The following is a 21147-nucleotide window of genomic DNA, read 5'->3' on the forward strand; positions in this document are numbered from 1 at the left end:
CCTACCCAGGGCAGCCCCCGTGGACGTCATCTGTACCCAGCAGAACGGGAGTCCCCTCTCTCCCTTCACCCCCTCCCTACCTCCACCCCAAGAGGGGCAGCTCTCTGCTGACAGGCAAGCAGGGAGGGTCTGGGTGCCAGGTGAGTTCCCAGGACTGTTGGAGTGAGGTGATGGCGAACAGCACCATTCAGGAGGCTTTTGTCACAGATCCACTGTGACACTGGTTGAGTCACTTTCCCTCTTTGGGTCTGAGTTATGTCATCTGTAAAATGGGAACAACCACCTCTGTTCTGGCTACTTCTGCGTCTCTTGTAAGGATCAGAACTAGACCTGCACCCATGTGGGCTCCAGGCCACCAGAGTGAATTTGGTCATTGTGAGCTTTTAATTAGCATCGAGATTATCTGGAAAGAAGGTGCTCTGGGCTTTTCAGTCACTGGGGTAAAAATAAAATCTCAGGACGGCCTGCAGCCCAGCCTAGCAGTCCTATCCTAGTCCCGGAGCCCCCCGCAGAGGAAGATGTGGCTTGTCTGGTGCTCAGGAGCCTTCCCCTCCCCACCAGTTTCCGGGTATCCACACACACGTGTAACTCCAAGTGTTGCATCTGTCCAGCTTATAAAATCGAGCATGGAAACAAAATCTCCCAAGCTGTAGAAATGCAACTCTGAAAGGTCAGCCCTGTGATTCAAAAGGATGTGCCGTAATGTGAACACGACGGCCAGCAGATGTCCGGCTCTGGCGGGCTTCAGCCCTGCCTGCCCACCCCGTCATCCCCACAGGCCCTTCCGGCCTCACCTTGCAGACAGGTGGCTGCGCAGGGCATCCCTGATTGAAGACAGAGGGGACCAAAGCCCAAAAGGCAGGCTGAACTTCCTCCCTGTGAGGCCCCCTGTTCCTTGGCTCTGCCTGAGCTGGGAGGCCTGGCCTGGCTGCCCAGCTGTTCTGCCTCCTCCTGGCGCCAGGCTCCACATTTGTTCCAAGCAGCTACTTACAGAGCAGGAACGCTGTTTCTAAAGGGGTCTTGCTCTTTGTGCCCGGACTGGAAGGAGGGGGATCTCGAACCCTCTGAGACCTCAGGCTGGGTGGAAGCAACCAGGTTGGCAGCAGAGGCGGCCGGGGCTGCAGAAGGGGCAGAGCGCCCTCTAGCGGCAGGCCTGGCCCTTCCAGGAAGAGGCGGAAGTGCTAGTTCAATTTGCGGGGCTGGCGCGCAGGACCGCCTGCAGCCACCTGGGGGAGAGAGCGGTGCCCGGTTTCGGTCCAAACATCCAGGCTCTGGGCAATTGTAGGGATAGCAGCATTCAAGCCCAAACCCAAGAAGTGATAACACAGACTCTACCCATCAGTGACCTGGCTTCTTACTTAAAAATAAGGCCACAGCAGGAAAGCAGGGATACAGTGAAGGCCCCCCCCCCGGGGGGGGGGCGTGTGTGTGTGTGTGTGTGTGTGTGTGTACACCACATGAGACAGGCAGGGAACCTGGACCTAAAAACCTACCCCAGGTGTAGGCCTGTGAACCACGGCTCCTGCCAAGGATGCCCCATCAACATGGTCCCAACACAGGCAAAACTAAGCAGACTCAAACCAGAAACCAACCCACCTCTTGGCCAACAAGCACCTCTACACAAGTCCTAAGAGAGGTTGCAGAAATTGCAAATGGAAATTTCCAGAACGTCCCCACCCCTTGGAATTGCTGGCTCTGGCTCTGGGCCACACATACAAGCACCAAGGACACGCAGAGGGGTGCATAGTGGGCATGCGGTGTGCCTGGCTCAGGCGAGGGTACAGAGCTCATCACAGGATCCTCAGATAACTGGATCCAGAACAGCCCTGGAACACAAACCGTGAAGTGTTTCTACAGCAATGGCAGGAACACACAACAAACTGTTACTCATGTATCCTCTTTGGGCCACAAACTCTTCATGTACAAAAGAAAAAAAAGTATCTGTCCTTCTTACCTCAAACCATGAGGCTGGTTTAAGGATCAAAGGAGATAGATTTTTGAACTGTTGTTTAGCTTTAAAATGTAAAGGATTTGTATTGTATTTTATAATAGATCTGTTTTTAATACAAATGTGTCTTCCCAAACTCTTTGTATGAAATCAGCTTCAGAAAGATGGATGTCAATGTTTGCCCTGAGGCGTAGGGACCCTGCCCACCACTCCATACCCGGACCCAGAAGGCCCAAACCACTCACTGTGCACACAAGTAGGGCTGGGCTCTCCCCTCTGGTTAATGCTACAACTGGGAGTAGGTCCTGCGGATAATGCACAAGTAGATAATCAAGAGGTGACTGCACAAGACCCTCCCTCCCCCGGCCCCTCCTACTTCCCTCCCACCAGGGCCCCCCACAAAGGCCAGGGGCAAACTCTTCAGTGTATGTAGATCCTGTCGGACACCGCTCCGGGCAAGTGGGTCATGATCTGCATTCGAAGCCACCAGTAGTAGTCCATGGGGTGGTAGCGAGTGTAGGGGCTGGCGGACGTCAGAGCGTGGGTGACCGCGTTGATGACGGGGGATGTGTCTGTGGAGCCACTGTTGCAGTAGGTCTCCATCTTGGCAATCTTCTCATCAAAGTACTTCCTGCCATAGTCCTGGCGCACCACCTCAGGCAGCTCGTCCCACATCTTATCAGCGATGGCCTGGATGCGCTCAGGGCTGTAGAGGCTGGTGGCAGCGATGAAGTTGCCGGGTTCCACCACGCTGACCTTCACGCCCCGCGAGCGCATCTCGTAGCGCAGGCAGTCGGAGAAGGCCTCCACCCCGAACTTGGTGATGCAGTACGGGGAGCGGGCCGGGTTGGCCATGCGGCCTAGCATGCTGCTGATGTTGACGACGCGGCCTACAGAGGAAGACAGCAAACCCCTGCTCAGGAGGCGCAGACTGGTCGGGCAGAGGGCCTGGGGCCCGGCAGGCTTCCAGAGGCCTGGCTGGAACCTGGTCTCCTGGCCCTGACACCTGTTTCGATGCCCAAATGACCCAGGGGCAGGGAGCCTTCTAATTCATAATCAAAGCCAGCTCAGGCCCACATGTCCAGATCAACCTCCCTGATTTTCCCTGACTGTGCCAGGTGGGACAGGGGAAGAGAAATGAGCAGGTCTGCACACAGGAGGGCACAGTACAATGGGTAGATTGCTAGCACCGGCCAGGGCTCTAGCTGCACGCAGGCCGGGCCAGGGTTCTCACCTGATTTCAGGGCTAGGACAGGTGGACAGAGTCTTCGGCACTGGAAGAGAGTAGTGACCTCAAGAGGCTTTCCCACAGGCCCAGGCTCGGGTAGTGGGATGGAAGGAGCCCATCCAACTTAAGCCCACGCAGACCTGGGACGTGTTTGTCCTGGGAGTGCCCTCAGCAAGTTAAGGCACAGCCCCATCCTGGGCACCGTGGGAAGGCATCCTTCAGAAACCTCTAAGTTGGAAGTCACTGAAGGGTTGGGGTTTTCTGCTAAAATCCCACAGCTGTTCTCTGGGTTTATCCTATCACTGCTGAAACTCTGGGATAGATCGTGTGGCTCATCCCCTTTTCGCCATCATCGTCGGCTCTCTAGGGAGAACATCTAAACCAGGGACTTCTTTGGCTACCTGACACGGTGTGAGTGTTTTGTCTGTTTTCCAAATTTCTAATCTTGATTATTATTATTACGATAGTTTACACTCTACCACAATGCTCTTATTTTTTAACTGTGGCATAGTAGCCCATAGAACGGATATACCAAAATTGACTTAACCACGCCTCTCTTGATAGTTGATGTATGTACACAGAGCTCTGTGCACAAGGGTAGTTATTTCTGTAAATTAAGTCCCCAGAGTGCGATGACTGCTGTAATCTTTTAGCCTTTGAGCCTGCTACCTCTCAGCTGCCCTCCTTTCTGAAAACCACACATCCCCTTCCACCTGGCTGGCCACGACACCTCCACCAACCACCATCCACGAGACCTGCACGGCCCCCGAGAGTCATGTGCTCAGCCTCACTGGGGCACGGAGGCTGGATCTGCTGAGACCTCTTTCCATTCTCAGCAAAGATGAAAAGGTGGGACACGAGGAAATCCCTTTCCAACTCACCTTTGGCCCTTCGGATGAGGGGGAGAAAGGATTTCGTCATCCGCACCGTGCCCCAGAGGTTCACTTCCGCCACTTCCTTGTAGGTCTCCATGCTGGTGAACTCCACCTCTCCGAAAGTTGAGATGCCCGCATTGTTAACTAGGCCCCACAGGCCTGGACAGGATGGGACAGAACCACAGTCACCACGCAGGCTTGGCCTCAGACACCACCCATCAGCCTGCAGCCCATGCCCCTCCTCGCTTTTGTCCCTTTTCCCCAAAACTTGCCACTTCTTGTCCAAGGCTCTCAGGACACTTTCTAGAATCACCAAGAACAACAGGAGACGGGGAGGCCTACGGTGCTGGCTGTGACCCTCTCTGAAGTCTCAAACATCTAATTACCATCTCGCTCCTACCTGCATGGACTCTGGGCCCAGCGTGACCCAGCCCTGCCAGGTGTGTGCAGCCTGGGGTCTCACCTCAGCTCACTCCCTTCCACAGGCTCTGTGCAGTCACCTGCCCGCAGCCTGCACTGCATATTCATTCCTGCCTCCCCACCTTCGCTTGCCTTCGACCTCCAACCAGAAGCCAGGAGAACCTCAAGCGTCTTCCAGGCCAAGGCTTCTCTGGAGGATCAAGGAGGGGACCCAGTGTCCAACGTCTCACAACAGTTAGAGGCTCAGCTAAGACTTGACCTCGGGGGGAGCCCCAGTCCTGGTCCATCCTGAGACTGACCTTCCTCTCTCTGAAACATGCACTGCTTGCTGGTGATCACTGGTGAGCCCCACGGCCCACGTGTACACACCAGGTCGAGAACACCCCTCAGCCTTGTGTGGTCCCGGGCAGAGCAGAGTTGGAGCAAACATACACCCTCTGAGTGACTCGGGTTGGTTGTTCCCTGTACTATCGGCTAGGGGACAGAGGGCTTCCGCAGACTTGGGATGCACTGGTGCTAGAAGGATCCTTGGAGCTCTGACTGCTACTTTTACAGCTAGCGAAGCAGAGGCCCTGAGGAGGAGGAGGGCTTCAGCGTGCCCAGCAAGTCAGAGGCAGAGCTGAATGAGGGAAGGAGGCACCAAGGAGACAGCCTTGCTTTTCAGGGTCTCTGATTTCCATCTGTGGGGTGTGAGGACGGCATGGGCTGTAGCCTCAGGGCAGAGATGTCCTCCTGCCTGTGGGAACCCTGGCCCCGCTTTGCTTTCCAAGTTAATCATGGAAATGAGTTTGTATAAATGACAGAGTAATTGGTCTCTAGCTGCTTTCCTTCCGTGTTACCCAAATTAAAGCTTCAACTGACCTCTGCTGCCATCTCCTTGAATTACGGAGAATTAAGGACATTTATTAGGGAAGGGAATTGCTGGTTAACAAAGTGCTCGTGAGGCTCTCATTCCCACTCCCCACAGCGGCTGAGCTGAAGCCTCAAGCCCTCAGGTCTCACAGTGACCTCGCGGTGACACGGCCACTACAGCCCCACCCCACAGAACTCCTCGGGGGTCCTCGCCCCTCTCTTCTTCCCGAAGCCTGCACTGCATATGGAGGCCTCCCTCCACCTGCCAAGGCTGCCACTTCACCCTCCACCTTCCAAACCAGAAGCCATCACTCCTTGTTCCTTTTTTATGCAACTTCAACCCTGCCCTCGCCCCTGGCTCCTCGCTCCAACGTTGTACACATGAGACACTCAAGAAATGTTTCTCAGATGAATGAATGTCTACAAATACCATGTCCCAAGATCCTAAAGAACCTTCTCTTTACCACGTTACATCCTCACACCGCTGTCTGTTCTTCTTCCCACCACAACCGGGCTTCTGAGAACATGAGCCACACCCTTCAGACCCCATTTCCCTGCCATTCTGGGTCCCAGCCCTGCTGCTGCCCCACAGTGTCTGAGGTGTGACATGCTAAGGATGCCACTGTCCCACCTCATCCCTCGCTCCCATCTTCACCTCCCTCAACCTCTCCACAGTATGAGCACTACTCATGGTTCTTGACACTCACCCCTCCCTTGGCATTAATAACACCCAAGCATCTCTTCCTTCCTCCCCGACACCGTTCTACCAGCCCCTAAAGACAGGCATCTGCCACTGTCCCGTCCTAGACCACCCTCTTTCAATTACACTCAATGCCTAGGGAGCCTCGTCTTCTTTATGTTCATGGAAATTTCCAGTTGCTTTCTATTTGATTCACGTGAGAAGTATCACATCTAAAACACACAGTTTTTTTTTCCAGCTAAAAACTAATTACATCTGACACTGATATCCAAAAAAGTATAATTGAACTTGACCTGTGAAAGCACATTGCTCCTGGATTATAGCTCCACTGACTTGATAAGTAGTAACAGTTTGTGGACCTAGGAGCTCTCTAGAGTCCTCAGCCAACATTCCAGATAAATTCACAATGAACATTCCTGCTGGTTCCGGGGGACAGCTGTTTTCCTGCAACAGCCCCGGCGCATGACCACGTCAAGGGTTCCCGTGTACCCCTTGGACTCAAGGCTCTCTCCCGACTTCAGTCTGCTCCTCCTGTCGGTCACTTTCACCTCAATGCCCCACAGGTCCCCAGCGCCCCCTTCCCACACCAGCTAGCGCCAGCTGCGCCAGCCTGAGCCTCTTCGCTAACAGACCCCTGGACACTCTCGCTTCCCCCCATCTGATGAGAACTGTTAATACTGCTGATCAAGATCAAAAGGACAGAAGCCAGGCCCTGAGCTAAGCACTTTGCGTGCATTCATTCCGATGCGAAGCTGTCCCACATCTGGAGGAGGCAGCTGGGGCTCTGGGAGGTTAGGCACCTTGCTCAGTGTCACTCAGGTAACAGGGGGACAGGATGGGATTTGGACCCAGGTCTGTGTGAAGACACAGCTCTCAAGCTTGACCCTGTGCTGCTGTTGGCTTCCTCTGCTGTGTCATAGAATCCGTGTCTTCTTTCCTCTCTCCACAGCATTAGTCTGGGTCCTTGTCATCTCCATCCTGTATCACTGGAGACACTTCTCCTGGGTCTCCCTGTCGCAGCCTCTGCCCTCCACCTCCATCATGGTGGGCCCTTCAGACAGACTCTCCTCCTCCGTCAGTCACTTCCTGCTCTGATGGTTCCCTCTCATAGAGGGTATGGGAGGCCTCCTTTGCCAGGCTTCTTGTTCTGCCTTCTGGAAGCCTGAACAACTGGCCACTCCTCTGCCTTGTGGCCCCTCCTGCCTCTGCTGCTCCCTGGCTCTGCTCAGCACCCCCATCCCTCAGCCTGAGGGCAGCTTTTGCTGATATTCTGCCCATGTTCCTGCAGCAGTCAGATCTGGGTGTGAGCCCTGGATGTGTGAGCAGGGCACTCTTCCCACTTCACAGATAGGCAAGCTGAGGCCCACACAGGGGAAGGTACAAGCCCAAGGTCACACTTCTAGTAAGAGGTGAAGCCTACAGTCACTGCAGTCTTCTCACTCCCAGACTGAGGGTGTCCCAGATATAGGACAGGGTCTTCCCTATCCATGGCACAATGTCCCCAGTGTTCTGAAGAGGTCCTGCCATGAAGCCACCAACTTACATCTGGCTGGTATCCAACCACAAACTCCTCCAGCCAGGCCATACCCTCACTGGTGCTCAGCACACTACCAAGCATACAGCAGGTACTCAATCAGTATCTCCTGACTGTGAGGTTAAGTGATGGTTTCAAGATCAGGCCTGCCGGTTGGCTCACTCAGCCTTTCGCTGGGGGTGGGGGGGTGGGGGGGTAGTGCTGGCTCCAGGCTCCAGATGTCCATCCAGTCCCTCAGAGTTCTGCTGGCAGCGCAGGGGCTGGTGGCAGATGGCTCACCTGCTCTAATCAGACAATCCCTTCATCTCACCCCCCAAGGCTGGCTTCCCTGTTCCATGCAGGCAGGATAAAAGGCACCAAACTTGCCATCAAAATGTGCACTCCAATTGTCTCCTGGAAGGATCCTGCCTGCGTGGGGTGAGTCAGAAGTGGCCACCCGCTTAGGGACCACGAGCTGATCTGAAAGCTCTAGCAGGGCGCCACCTGGAGTTCAAAGACAGCATTGCCAAGAAGGGGAGAATTGCAACGGCTTCACCAGGAAAGACAGCCCCGGGTGGGGCAGGGGTGGAGGCCACAGGGAAGAAAGAGAGGTGGAGGGAGAAGTGGGGAGAGAGAGACCTGGACACCCACATGTCTGACAAATTTCTCATCTTTTTCAGACCTAAAAAAAAAAATCTTCAAATCTTTATCCAGCAAATGCAGTACCGCGTAAGTAAGGTCATGATGTGGTTTATCAATCCTCGCTGGAAGGTGCCATGTGGAAAAAAGCAGCAGGGGAAAGTTTATGCATCGGAGTGGTGCTAGGGTTTGAGCTCAGTCCCAGGGCAGGGGTTCCGGGTCTGCCCTGCCTTGCCTGTCAAGCGACCTGGCCGGACCCATACAAGTAATGGAGGTGACTCTGTCGTGGTTGCAGGCGACCGGACCAGGGTCCTGAGCAGCCCCCAGCTCCGGAGCAGCCCCACGCTGTGCTCAGGTCTACAGTGAGGATTTCTTTCCGTGGGCACTTTAAATCACCACAAACCCTCAGGCTGCAATGAAGTGGCTTTATGGTGCTGACTGCAGCTGTTTTCCTGCCTAATCGCTGATGAAGGCGGGCGGGAGGAGGAGTTACCACCCGGGAGGGGTGAGGCAGGCTATACCCCTGAGCTGGTAATCATCCCAGTGGGACCCATCCTGCCTTTTTAATGGGACAGGAGCCCTGGCTCTGCCTGTTAATTACGAAACAGATGTTCAGGGAGTTAGGGAACTCACGGGCCTCTCCTCCGAGAGCAGAGCAGCCTGGGAATGGCCCGCTTTGGAGGTGGGGATGGCCCTGGGCTGACACGGTGATGCATCAGTGACAGGCTGGCAGCCCAAGCAGCAGCTTCTCCAATAGCCACATGGCACAGGAGTTCCTGAGGCAGCTGCTGGCTGATGGCAGCATCTCCCCCCTGTATCACAAATGCTCAACAGAGCCCAGCACAGTCCTGGGGGTCCCCTCTGCTCCCCTGCCCCTACTAGCACCTGAAGTCACCTCTCAGGAAAGATGCCCCCACCCCATCTGTGGGAAAGAGAGAGCCCTTTCTGCCTGGTCTGCCAGGAAGCTCAAAGGCAAATGTCTTGGAGGAAGCAAGTAGCCCATAATGCAGCAGCATCATGGCTGTGTGCTCCATGAATGGGGTCTCCTCCCCTCTGCTGAACAGAGCCCCTCTCACCAAGGTCCCTCCATGGGCTGAACTCGGCTGAACACCCGAGTCCTTATGTTACTGGAACTCTCTGCAGCATGTGACCCTGTCAGCTCCTGGCCCTCAAACTTTCTGTTCCTTCAGCTTCTGGGAGCACAGTACCCAACCTCTTTGCCAGCAGCCTCTCCCCCTTGTCTAGCCCCTGATTGCTCATGTTCCTTGCATCTTCCCCACTCTAGCCTCACCTCCAGCCCTGGACGTCTGGTCTCCACCCGGACATTCCCGCAGGGCAACCCACGGACACTCGCCATCCCTCGCCCTGCTCCTCCAGTGGGGGGGCACCAGGCACCAGGAGAGGCGTTGTGCCCCGCCCTCACCCCCGCATGCCTCCATCACCAAGTCCAGCCAGCTGTGCCTTCCCGAATCTGACCTCTCCTCATGCCCAACACCCGCTGCCCCGTTCAGTACTCTTGCACTCATGCTCTCCCTCTAAACCCACCCTCCACACTGCTGCCCCAGTCCCCAGACTGACACGTCATTCCCCTTGGGAAATCTACAGTGGTTCCCGGTGCCCTCAGGAGAGTGGCCTTGGACCCCTGGATGACCTCCGTCCTCAACCCCATTTACTGCCCCCACCTCCAGCAGACTTGACCGCTGACTTGTCCCCCAGCACACCCTGTGTGCTTCCCACCATTGTTCCTTCTCTCCCCTACTCCTGGATGGCCTTCCTGCACCCTGCCACAATCCGCTCCCGCGAACGGGCTCCCCACCCCACCCAGGACTGGGCTGTGTCCCTCGGTCATGTGCTGCTTCCTGAAAGGGGGTGTGGAGATCATCTGGGTTAGCCTCCAATGAACGGTGAGGTCCTTGGGAACCAGGACTGTGTCTTGGCCATCGCCGTGTCCCCAACACTTGGCCCAGGGTGTGAATTCAGTGAGCATTGTCTGAACTGACCTGCCCCCGTGCTCATCTATTCACCAGTCCTAGAGATTTCGAAACCACCTCAGCTTTAGTTCCCATTACCTTATTGCATGGGTGTGTTTAATTTAACCCACTTCCTCCTGCTGTGTAAGAGGACAAGCTTCAAGAACAGGGAAAGTGGCCTTAGGCAGGATGCGGGCAAACGGGGGTAGCCTTTAGGAAAGTTACCCTCGGAACGGCTGGTGCACTACCCCTGCTGCCCCAGTGGGCCCCCTACCTTTCTCAGGGTCCTCCAGGCTCGAGCGGACGGTCTCCACCACTTTCTCCACCTCCTCGCTTTTGCAGACATTCAGCTGGACAGTTCTTAATCGATCACTCTTCAAGCTGTCCAGCTCCTTGACGCCGGCATCTCCTTTGTCCTGGGGAGGAGAGAGGAGCTGCCTCAAACGCCTCCTTCCCTCCCCCCCCACCTCCAGTTGGAGGACCAGGGCCAAGGCCCTAACAAAGCCTGGCTTACTAACAACTAACAACTGCAGGACGGGGTCTCTGGAGACCCACCGAGGCTGCTCAACCGCCAGGTGGTTCTTTTCAACCCCAGGGCTGATGACATATCAAGCCAACCCGAGTGCCACGGACACAAGCCCCCAAGGCCTCATTGGCAGGAGCCTTTCTCTAAGCAAAGGTTGCCAAGTCAGTACCTATCAGGGCTCAGCATGTGGGTGCCCCACAATGGGGAGGGTGGGGACTTGGGAATGCAGCACATGCCCACCTCTCAAGCCCTGCCCGCAGCTGCCTGTGTGGGTATGGGGGTAAGCCGGGCTGGCCAGATGCTCAGATGTTCAAGCTAGTCGTCAGGATCTCCCAATTGTTTAAGTGTTGGCAACTTACTCAAATAAAAATAAATACACACACACACACACACACACACACACACACACACTGGGTAGGCCAACACACATCCACGGGCCTAGAGGGCTGCCAGTTTGTCACCTCCGGTCTACGCCACGGGCCTGTCACCACCAAGATGGTCAGAGGCCACAGCAGGTCCTTGGTTGCTCCCAGGCTCTGTGCCCTCAGGTGCAGCCCTTTCCAGGTGTTCAGAAATAAGGACATCACCACCTGTCCCGACCTGCTCAGGTTAATGGAATGAGGGAGTCATCTCTGTTAAAAACCTGTTCAACTACAAAGCGCTATGTAAATCCAGGTATTATTAAACATGAGAAAGGGTCACTCCCTCGGCAAACATTCCTTGGGCCTCCATCCTACTGCGGCACTGCCCTAAGAACTGGAGACACAAAACTAAGTGACTCAGCCCCTGTGCTCAAGGAGGCACGTTCTCAGGAAGGGGGCGCATGCGTAAGCGGACGGTATGGGCAGCATTTGCGGCGTGAAAGCTTGCGGGACGGGAGAGGCTGCCCAGAAGGTGGGACGGCCGGGGCAGGCCTTTCAGGAGCAGTGACAGACGAGGCCATGGACCAGAGGGGCCCTGGGGATGGGACATTTCAGGGAGAGGGAAGGCCTCTGCAGGCCGAGCAGAGGCATAAGGAAGCGGTTGCACAGGAGGCTGGGGAGGCGGGCGGGCGGGGGTCTTCTTGGGGCGCAGTGGTGAGCTACTGGAAGGCATGAATAAAACCCAGCAGCATTTACTGAGTGTTCACCGTGCTTTCCACCGTGCGAAGCACTTGACAGGCATTTCTCGTTAGTCCGCACACCGTGAGGCAGGTTCATCCATTCTACGACCCACATCTTTTCCACCTTAGGGATGAACTACAATGGATGTGAAAATCAAACACCATCAGTGATAATGTAATTGGCAGTGACTTTCTCAGTGGTGCAAGAAAACAGGAAGGCATCTAGCAGGAGGACGGCAGGAGCTGCCAGGGGCTGAAACGAGAGGGAAATGCCTACTCTCAGCCAAGGGCATGCCTGGGATACACGTGGTATTGAAGCTAACCTCCCCGGCAAGGCCAAGAGTAGGAACCCCGAGAATGTCCGAATACGTCCACAGTGAAAGTTCTCTAGGAATCAGGTGGAGCCTGGTAAGTGGTCTGAACCAGGAGAACCCTAACCCCAGAATGAGATGTTTGCATCACGCCACGTCAGAGAGACATAGGAGAGAACGATGAAGGGACTGTGTCAAATGGGGCCAGACGTGCTGGAGATAATCACTCTGGAGAGAGACTTGGGGAGAACATGAGAGTGAGGGAGCAGACTGGTCCCATGCCACCCACAAAACAGAAGCAGGGCCAAGAAGCCAAATTCAGCCCAAGATGAAGAGTGACTTTCACCATCCAGAGATGGGGAGACTGCCCGGGAGGAGTTCAGACAGTGAGGGCGGAGGTCGGGGTTGGGGCAGCAGGGGGACATGGTGCGAAGAAAACCCAGCATCAGACAGGAGGTCAGGCTGATCCCAGCCCCCTGAAGATCTCTTCCACTCCGAAACAGTCACCCTCTACAGGCAGCCTCCCCAGTGGTCCTGAAAAGAAGCAACATGCGTGGTCCTCTGAGTCTCACCAGGCATGCCAGCTACACCCGGAGTCGCCTGGGCATAGAGCAGCCAGGTGTGAGGCCCGGTTAGTCCAAGTCTTGGCTCTGAAACTCCCCGGAGGTGCCAACCTTCCCGGACAACACGGCAGGTGTTCCATCTACAGGCCTACAGCTTCTGCGGCCGTTTCCACAGAGGGCCCGCCAGCAAAGATCTCCCCGGGATGACAGCTGCCAGTCCAGAGGAGGGAAGGGCTGGTGCCCACAGACACCAAGAAAACACGTGTCTTGTTTGAATGCAGTCTTCATGCCGTGCCTCCTCGAATGCCCCTCAGAGCGGAGCCCAGGTGGTCTGAGCCCCTGAGGGGGTGAGGACGCCTACTTCCAAGAGGACAGCCACCTAGCGTCCTGTCCTCTTCCTGGCCTTTCTGAGCCCTGCCTTTCAGCAACTCTCAGACCCCACACCAGACCTCTCCTTGAGCCTCGAGCCAGCACTGAGCTCATGCCCCTAAGTCCCCGGTGGGGGGCTCTTCACCCAGCTCAGGGCGCCCACGTGAACTCAGTTTGGTAGCGCAGCAGCTAAGAGCCTTTCCTCGGAGGAAACCGGGAGTTCATCCCATGGCTCACAGCTTCAGGCTCAGCATGCAGGACCCCAGGAGAGAAGCCCAGCTCCTCCCCTCCCGTGACAGCTCTCCCCGGGAGCCCTCATGACCCTGAGCAGCCTCCTCACCCTGCTCCTGACGGCCGCGTCGGGGGACACGCACTGTCGGTTTGCCCTCAGCTGGTCAGAGGAAACCTTTCCTGACCACCCTCAGCTCGGGGCTGCCCAGCACGGCAGCCGGTCCCCTTCCAGAGCCACCTGTCCTCTCAGTCTGAGGCCACGCTGCATGGGCCACACCGCCTCCGTGGCTCCAGGGTTTCTGTGCTCGTCTTCATCTGTCTTGCTGCTCGGGGACGAGCTTTCAGTCCTGCTGTGTTGGTGCCTCTGGAACCGGTTTACTGATAGACCCGCTTCTTTCATTATCCCTTTACATTTCATCTGCGAGCTCTCTCTTCTACTCCTGGATGAAATTTTAGGCAGTTCTTGTAGTGTTTCCACACATTCTCAGATAATAGAGAGCCTCTTGGCTTGACTTTATTAAAGAGTCCAGTTCAGCCTACTATGCACGTGACTCCAGCGCAGCCTGGTTTGAAAACCCAAGCTCTCAAGCTTGGACACAATTCAAAGCCTGCCCTGACCCAGGCCTGGGGGAGTGTGGGAAGCCTGTGGGACGCCAGATGGGGTTGAAGACTGCCTTCCTCCCTATTTTTCTAGCTCCTCCTCACCTGTTCCTTAATCTCCGACCCCTCCAGGGTTGGATCCAGGGGCTGGCAAATTAGGGGGCAAGACTGGAGTCTTCTGAGGCTGGTTGTGTTGTCTGCTGTCGGTGCCCTGGGACAGCAGCTGCGCGAGAGCTGACCCTCCCTTCTTGGGGTGCTTCTGTGGGTTCTGCAGAGATCCCTCCACCGGATGCCTCCAGCTGGGCCTCTTCTCCCGCAGCCCGGGCTTCAGTGAGGCACCCCTTTGGCGGGGGCCCCGTGGCTGCTCCTAGGAGGCTCACTGGATGGGCGCCCTTACGATGACTCCAAGCACTCTCCACCTCGGCCACATCGGGTCCAGGCCGTAGCGTCCAGCCCAGGCAGAGGGACAGTGCTCTCCGGGGAGCGTCCAGCCCAGGCAGAGGGACAGTGCTCTCCTGGGAGCGTCCAGCCCAGGCAGAGGGACAGCGCTCTCCTGGGAGAGTCCAGCCCAGGCAGAGGGACAGCGCTCTCCTGGGAGAGTCCAGCCCAGGCAGAGGGACAGCGCTCTCCTGGGAGAGTCCAGCCCAGGCAGGACAGCGCTCCCCCGGCGCAGCTCTCTCTGCTCTGCTTCTAGGTAAGCCGCTCCAGCCTCGTTCTTGGGCCTCTAGAATTCTTTTGGTAAATATTAACATACCATTCTGTGGCCTCGGACTCCGGGGCATAAATGGTAAGCTCTCTCATAATTTTTTAAGTTTTTATTTTAATTCCAATTAGTTTACATCCAGTGTTCTATTAGTTTCAGGGGTACAATACAGTAATTCCACACTTCCATACACCAGCCGGTGCTCATCGGGACAAGTGCGTCCCTTCACCCCACCCCCTGTTTCCACCATCCCCCCACCTCTCCCCTCTGGTGACCGTCAGCTTGTTCTCCATAGTTAAGGGTCTGTTTCTCCAAGTTGTATTCCTGAAGCCTACCTCACTGAGACCAAAGGGAAAATATCACAGCACCGTAACAACTCTGCCCAACCTCTCAACCTTCTCCACCTCCATCTCTCACCCTCCTGAGGCAGGTGATGGACTGAACCTGGCTTTACAGATTGTCCTGCCAGGTGGCCTAGCACCTCAAGGCAGGATAAGGACACTCAGCATGGGAAATGGAAGCATCTACCACACGCCCAAGAAACAGTCAAGAGGAACAAGCCTGGGGCCTTGTAAGAGTCACAGCAGGAGCAGTGGGGCAGCTAGCAAGGGAGAGGAAGAAAACCAAGAGAGCGGGGCGTCCCAAAGTCACGAAACAAAGGGTGACATGCAAGAGTGGTTTGTTTGGTTAAAGCTGCTGGTAGGTTCAGGAGGATATGGTCTGAGAAGCGGCCAATCGATCCGGCAAAATGGAGGCTGCTGGCATCCTCGACGAAAGCTGCGTCAGAGGCATCATGGGCGCCCCCTGGTCCGGCCCTGCCTTCTTTTCCCAGCAGGTCTCCTCTCACGCCATGAGGGCTCTGGGCTTCAGCTTCCTCAGCCTACTGATGGTGTCTAATATGCTATCAGCACCCACCACAGGGCACTCCTGTTTGTCCTTCCAGATGGCAGTGAGGTGCCACGTTGGCCTATCAAGCCTTCCCTTGCACCCAGAGAGAGGCAATCTGTCCCTTCTATGATACAAGATCTGCCCCCCAACTCCACTCTCACTGCACACCACTCTCCCCCCAATCCCCCAACCTCACTGCAGCCATAGAGGCCCCCTGCTGTTCTCTAACACAAAGGCACACACGCTGCTTGGGGCTCTGCCTTGGCTGTCCCTTCTTACCCCTTCTATCTGCAAGATTTGCTCCCTTACCCCTTACCTCCTTCCAATGTCACTTTCCCAGTAAGGTCTTTCTTTCCTCTTTAAAACCCAACACTCCCTCTACCACATTCACCCTCCATCTCCTTCTCCTGCTTTGTTTTCCTCCATAGCTTCACACCCCATAGGAAAGCAAGCTGCTTATTGATCTAAGTCCTTGTGTGTCTCCCCTCCCCCTTGTAATCTCCACAAGGGCAAGAAGTCTTCACTGAGTTGGTATATATTGTATCTCCAAAGCAGAATATTGTTGGCTCTTGTAGGTACTCAAGAGATACTGTTGGATGAAAACACAAATAAACAGAAGGCAGGGGCCCAAAGCCCAATCCATATGGGTTGAAAGGAAAATGGGAAGTAAATAGGTGAAATTATCTAGTCCAAACAACCCTCTGGGGGTGCAGAGAAATGAGGTAGTAGTGCACATGGAATGGCAGGTTATCAGTGTGTGTGTGTGTGCGCGTGCGCGTGTGCGCGCACGTGCCAAAATGATCCAGCAGAGGGTGAGGAATTAATGATATGGAAAGTAGAGACACCTGCTGGAGCCAAGCCCTTGTGTTGGCCCAAGGCACTGAGACCTGAAGCACAAGACGAGGGGCGAGTCTAAGTAAAAGCAGGCAGAGTTTTAGGGTACAAATGTAGCCAGAATCCATCACGTGGCTTAACATCTCAGAAGCAGCCTGGAAGACTTTATCCATGGTCTCCAGTGGCTCTGACAGCTTTCTGATTTGCATCATTAATTCAAACCCCCAGTGACTTCTGCCTCCTCTAGCTTTTGACCAGCAAAGACACACCATGACACCAAAAGAGTCAATAAGTAACACCAACAGACATAATCTGGCAGTGACCCTGTCTGGTATTTTGAAGAAAACACCAGTCACTAAATCAAGATCACCGCTATGGGTGTGGAAGGATGTCAGCGCACCCAGTCCACCCCCCTTATTATACGTAAGGAGCTCAGGGAGGGGAAGTGTCTGCCTAGTCCCTGGGCTAGTGGCTGATATGGGACTAGAATCCCAGGCCCTGACTCTCTCTCACAGCCTCCTCTCCAGCACTCAGCAGCCTCTGCCCTGCGCCGTGGAGTCAGGATATAGTCCTTGTATCACTGGGACAAGCCCGCATGTTGGCACAGGCACTGGAAACACAGAGAAGGAACTTCAAAGGCATGAACCATTCTGTGGCATCACAGCTCCTGCGAGGACCTGTGAAGCAGGTCCACATTATGCAGAAAACCCAACTCCAAGCATGCCCCACCCATCACCCCCAAATCCGTCCTGAGACGGGTGTTTGCATGCGTGTCAGAGGGCGTAGGCACTGGTGTCACTTTGGGAAGCAACAGTTTGACAGATGTGAATGAAACCTAAAATCTGCACACTGTTCTACCCAGTATTTTCACATCTAGAAATTGTTCCTAAGAATTACTAATGAAAGCAAGCAAAGATATGTATAAGACTATTCGCTGTGGCTTTGAATAGAATAGCAAAAGTCACAAATAATGTACACACATACATTTCAGCTACTCTGGAGCAAGAGACTGCAGTAAAAAGACTTCACATTTTTACATCATCCACTACTGTCTGGTTTGAATCTATTATAAATATATATAACTTTCATGATTCAAAAGAAGAAAAATTAAAAGGACAAATAAGCCCCCTCCGATCTGAATATATGTTCAAACTGTGGCAATGCAAATTACCTTATTATTTTTAATTGTTTATATTACTGAAACTTTTACATTGAACAGTTATTGTTTTTACAGATATTAAACCTCGTATAAAAACAGTTCCTTATATGGATTCTTACTGCCTTCAAAATAAAGAAAAATATCTCATCTACAGAGCAGAGACAGCAGATTGTCCCAAATGCCCATTCTTCCCTTCTTCTACAGCGGTAGAACCCCCTGACTTTAAGCAGGGTACATAACGTCTCCGAATACGAACTACATTTCCCAGCTTCCCTAACAGCCAGGTAAGACCATGTGACTAAGTCTGGTCAATAGAGTGAGAGCACAGGTTGCTCTATGGCAACTTCTGGGTCATTCATGCCTTTAAAGACCAGGGCATGCACTCACAACAGAAGAAATGCAAATTAAAACTGTACTGGGATTTATTTCTCACCTACCAAACTGGCAAAAATCAAAAGCTTAAAAGTACACTGTTGCTGGAATTGTGCAGAAACAGATACTCTCATACACTGCTGGTGGGAATGTAAAATTACACAGTCCCTACGAGCCCGTCAGGCACCTAAGAATGGCCCTGCAAATCTAAAGGATTTTCCTGCCTTTTCCTGCCCTACTGCCCGTTTGCCATTACAGGCTCTTCCTGAATCAATCTCTTGCACATTCTACCCTATTTTGGTATCTGCTTCTTGGAGGAACCAAGCTGACACAAGTTAGGAGTTTTGTGTTTGTGTTGGTATGAATGTAGCAATTCTGAAGCAATTGTGTGTGTATTATAGGATTAACCAAATGCATAAATATATTGATAGAGTTGGGAATCAAGGTTCTAACGGCAGAAAAAAGAAGAAACAAATATGGAATGAGGGAAGCAAGGAAGAATGCTGTTGTGTTGAATAGGAATCGAAGGTCAATATAACCTCATGAATTATGTGTGTGTGTGTGTGTGTGTGTGTGTGTGCGCGCGCATGTGAGCATGCGGTATTTACAGGAAATGCGCGTAGGAGACATATAAATAAACACCATGTGTGCATGTATATGCGTGTGATTATCTGTACTTCATTACCTCTGTCCACTGAGAGGGACAAAGAGCACAGATGTCGGTTTCTAAATTCTGTTCAAAGGAATCAGGTAAAAACATATCTACACAGAGACATGTATGTGAATATTCAGAGCTGCCTAATTCATAATGGCCCCAAATCCAAACAGGTCATCCAAATAGCCATCAACTAGTGAACGCGCGTTTTAAATATAGTATGTCTATACAATAGAATACTATCCAGCAGTAACGAGGAATGAACTACGATACTTTCTACAACATGGAGAAACTCAAAAACACGATACCGGGTGAAGAAGCCGGGCCCGAGAGCCTGTGCGTGGTATGATTCCGTTTATGAACAGTCCAGAAAAGGCCAATCTAAAGAGACAGAAATCAGCGCTACCAGGCCCAGAGGTAGGTGTGGGGCTTCGGTGCAAACGGCCAAGAGGGAGATTTCGGAGTGATGGAAATGTTTGAGAAGTGGATCGTGGTGAGGTTGCACAACCCTCCAAACTGGAAGAACGTCCCCTCCTCCTTTCGCAGCCTCATGTCCCAGGGCTTCCCCTCAGACACCCTAAATGCCACTTGATGAATCTCAAAGGAGCCTCAGTTTCTACCTGGGACAGCATTACTCATTCTCCATGGCCCGGAACGCATGTCACCTCCTCTGTCACGCCAGGAGCAATCCCTTCCTTGTACGCGCTCTCATTAAACACCCCACACAACTCTGGGAACCCTCTTCACTCTAACCGTTCCAGCTGTGTCTGTGCACGGCTGTCCTTCACCACTGGACAGCGAGCTCCTTAGAAGCAGGGACCGGGTAACGTTCTTCCACAGCACCTATCAAAGCAGCAGGCACATCACGAGCATTTGGCAAATGAATGAGTGAATGAGTGAATGAGTGCAGCTCTGCAGAACAAGTGAGACTGAAGTGAAGAGAATCATTAGGGAATTAGGTAGGGGCTGTTTTACGCAACAGATGACCCAGTTGTTAGGAAAGCAATTAAAAAACAACTACAAACCCTGGCCCAAGTCCCGGGTAGTACTGGTATTAAATACTCAGCTTGAAGTAGGATTCTGGGAAGATGGCGGAGTGGGAAGCACGAGGAATCTCTTTCCCCACCTAGACAATAGTTCCCCACTATTTTGGAACTCTGGAGTCTGTTGAAGAGATGAAAGGCACCCAAATTGGAAAGGAAGAAGGAAAATTGTGTTTTCAGATGACATGATCTTCTATGTAGAGTACCCTAAAGATTCCCCCCAAGAACTTATTGGAACTAATAAATGAATTCAGCAAAGTAGCAGGACACCGAGTCAACACAAAAATCAGTTGCATTTCTGTACACAAACAACGAACAATCTGAAATTACAAAAATAATCCCATTTGTGATAGCATCAAAAAGAATAAAATACTTAGGAATTAACTTAACCAAGGAGGTAAAAGATGTGTACAATGAAACTATGAAACATTTCTGAAAGAAATTAAAGAAGGCATAAATAAATGGAAACACATCCCACATTCATGGACCAGAAGACGTAATATTGTTAAAATGTAGATACTACTGAAAGCAATCTACAGATTGCCATTCCTGTCAAAATCTTAATGATGTTTTCTGCAGAAAAACACATCCTAAAATTCATAGGAAATCTCAAGGGACCCCAAAGAGCCAAAACAATCTTGAAAAAGAAGAACAAAACTGGGTGATCCAGACTTACTGATTTAAAATTTACCACAAAGCTACACTAATCAAAACAGTCCAGTACTGGCATAGAAACAGACATATAGAACGATGGAATAGAAGAAAGAGCCCAGAAATAAACCTTCACATATGTGGTCAAATGATTTTTGACAAGAGCACCAAGACTATTCAATGGGGCAGGAAAAGACAGTATTTTCAACAAATGGTGTTGCAATAACTGGATTGTCCACATGCAAAAGAAAGAAGTTGGGCCCTTACCTAATACCAGATACAAAAATTCACTCCAAGTGGCTCAAGGACCTAAATATAAGACCCCCAAAAGTAAAATGTTTAGAAGAAAACAGACAAAAGTGTCACAACTTTGGATTTGGCAATGATTTCTTGGATACGACATCAAAGGCACAGGAAACAAAAGGAAAAATTGGCAAACTGGACTTCATAAAAATTTTTAAGTTTTGTACATCCAGAGACACTACCCATGGAATAAAAAAGCAATCTGTAGAATGGGAGAAGATATTTGCAAATCATATATCTGATAAGGAATTAATATTCAGAATATATAAGTCCTAAAACTCAACAACAACAGTAACAACAAACAATCCAGTTTAAAACTGGGCAAAGAACTTGAATAGACATTTCTCCAAAGAAGATATATGAATGGCCAATAAGCACATGAAAAGATGGTCAACATCAGTAATCATTAGGGAAATGCAAATCAAAACTACAATGAAAAACTACCTCACAGCATTAAGCTGGCCACTATAAAAACAAAAACAAAAACAAGTATTGGTGAGGATGTGGAAAAATTGGAACCCTTGTACACTATTGATGAGAATACAAAATGGTGCAGCCACTGTGGAAAACAGTATGGCAGTTCCTCAATTAAAAATAGAATTGCCATGTGATCTAGCAATTCTACTTTTGGGTATACAGCGAGAAGAGTTCAAAGCATGATCTCAAAGAGATATTTGTACACCCATGTTCAT

The 21147-nt window shown here is 52.4% G+C and overlaps 1 protein-coding gene across 2 annotated transcripts in view; it reads right to left on the reverse strand.

The window, feature by feature from the left end:
• Positions 1-2012: 2012 nt before the first annotated feature.
• Positions 2013-21147, reverse strand: part of BDH1 (3-hydroxybutyrate dehydrogenase 1) — a 36086-nt gene continuing 16951 nt past the window's right edge. For both annotated transcript variants that reach the window (XM_040621405.1, XM_008708345.2), the window contains exons 5-7: positions 10420-10561; positions 4058-4210; positions 2013-2838 (exon numbers count right to left, since the gene is read on the reverse strand). In XM_040621405.1, the coding sequence (XP_040477339.1) occupies positions 2369-2838; positions 4058-4210; positions 10420-10561 (765 nt within the window). In that variant the 3' untranslated portion in view covers positions 2013-2368. The remainder of the gene's footprint in view (positions 2839-4057; positions 4211-10419; positions 10562-21147) is intronic.

The sequence above is a fragment of the Ursus maritimus genome, unplaced genomic scaffold (assembly GCF_017311325.1).
Source record: "Ursus maritimus isolate PB19 unplaced genomic scaffold, ASM1731132v1 scaffold_4, whole genome shotgun sequence".
Classification (NCBI taxonomy): Eukaryota; Metazoa; Chordata; class Mammalia; order Carnivora; family Ursidae; genus Ursus; species Ursus maritimus.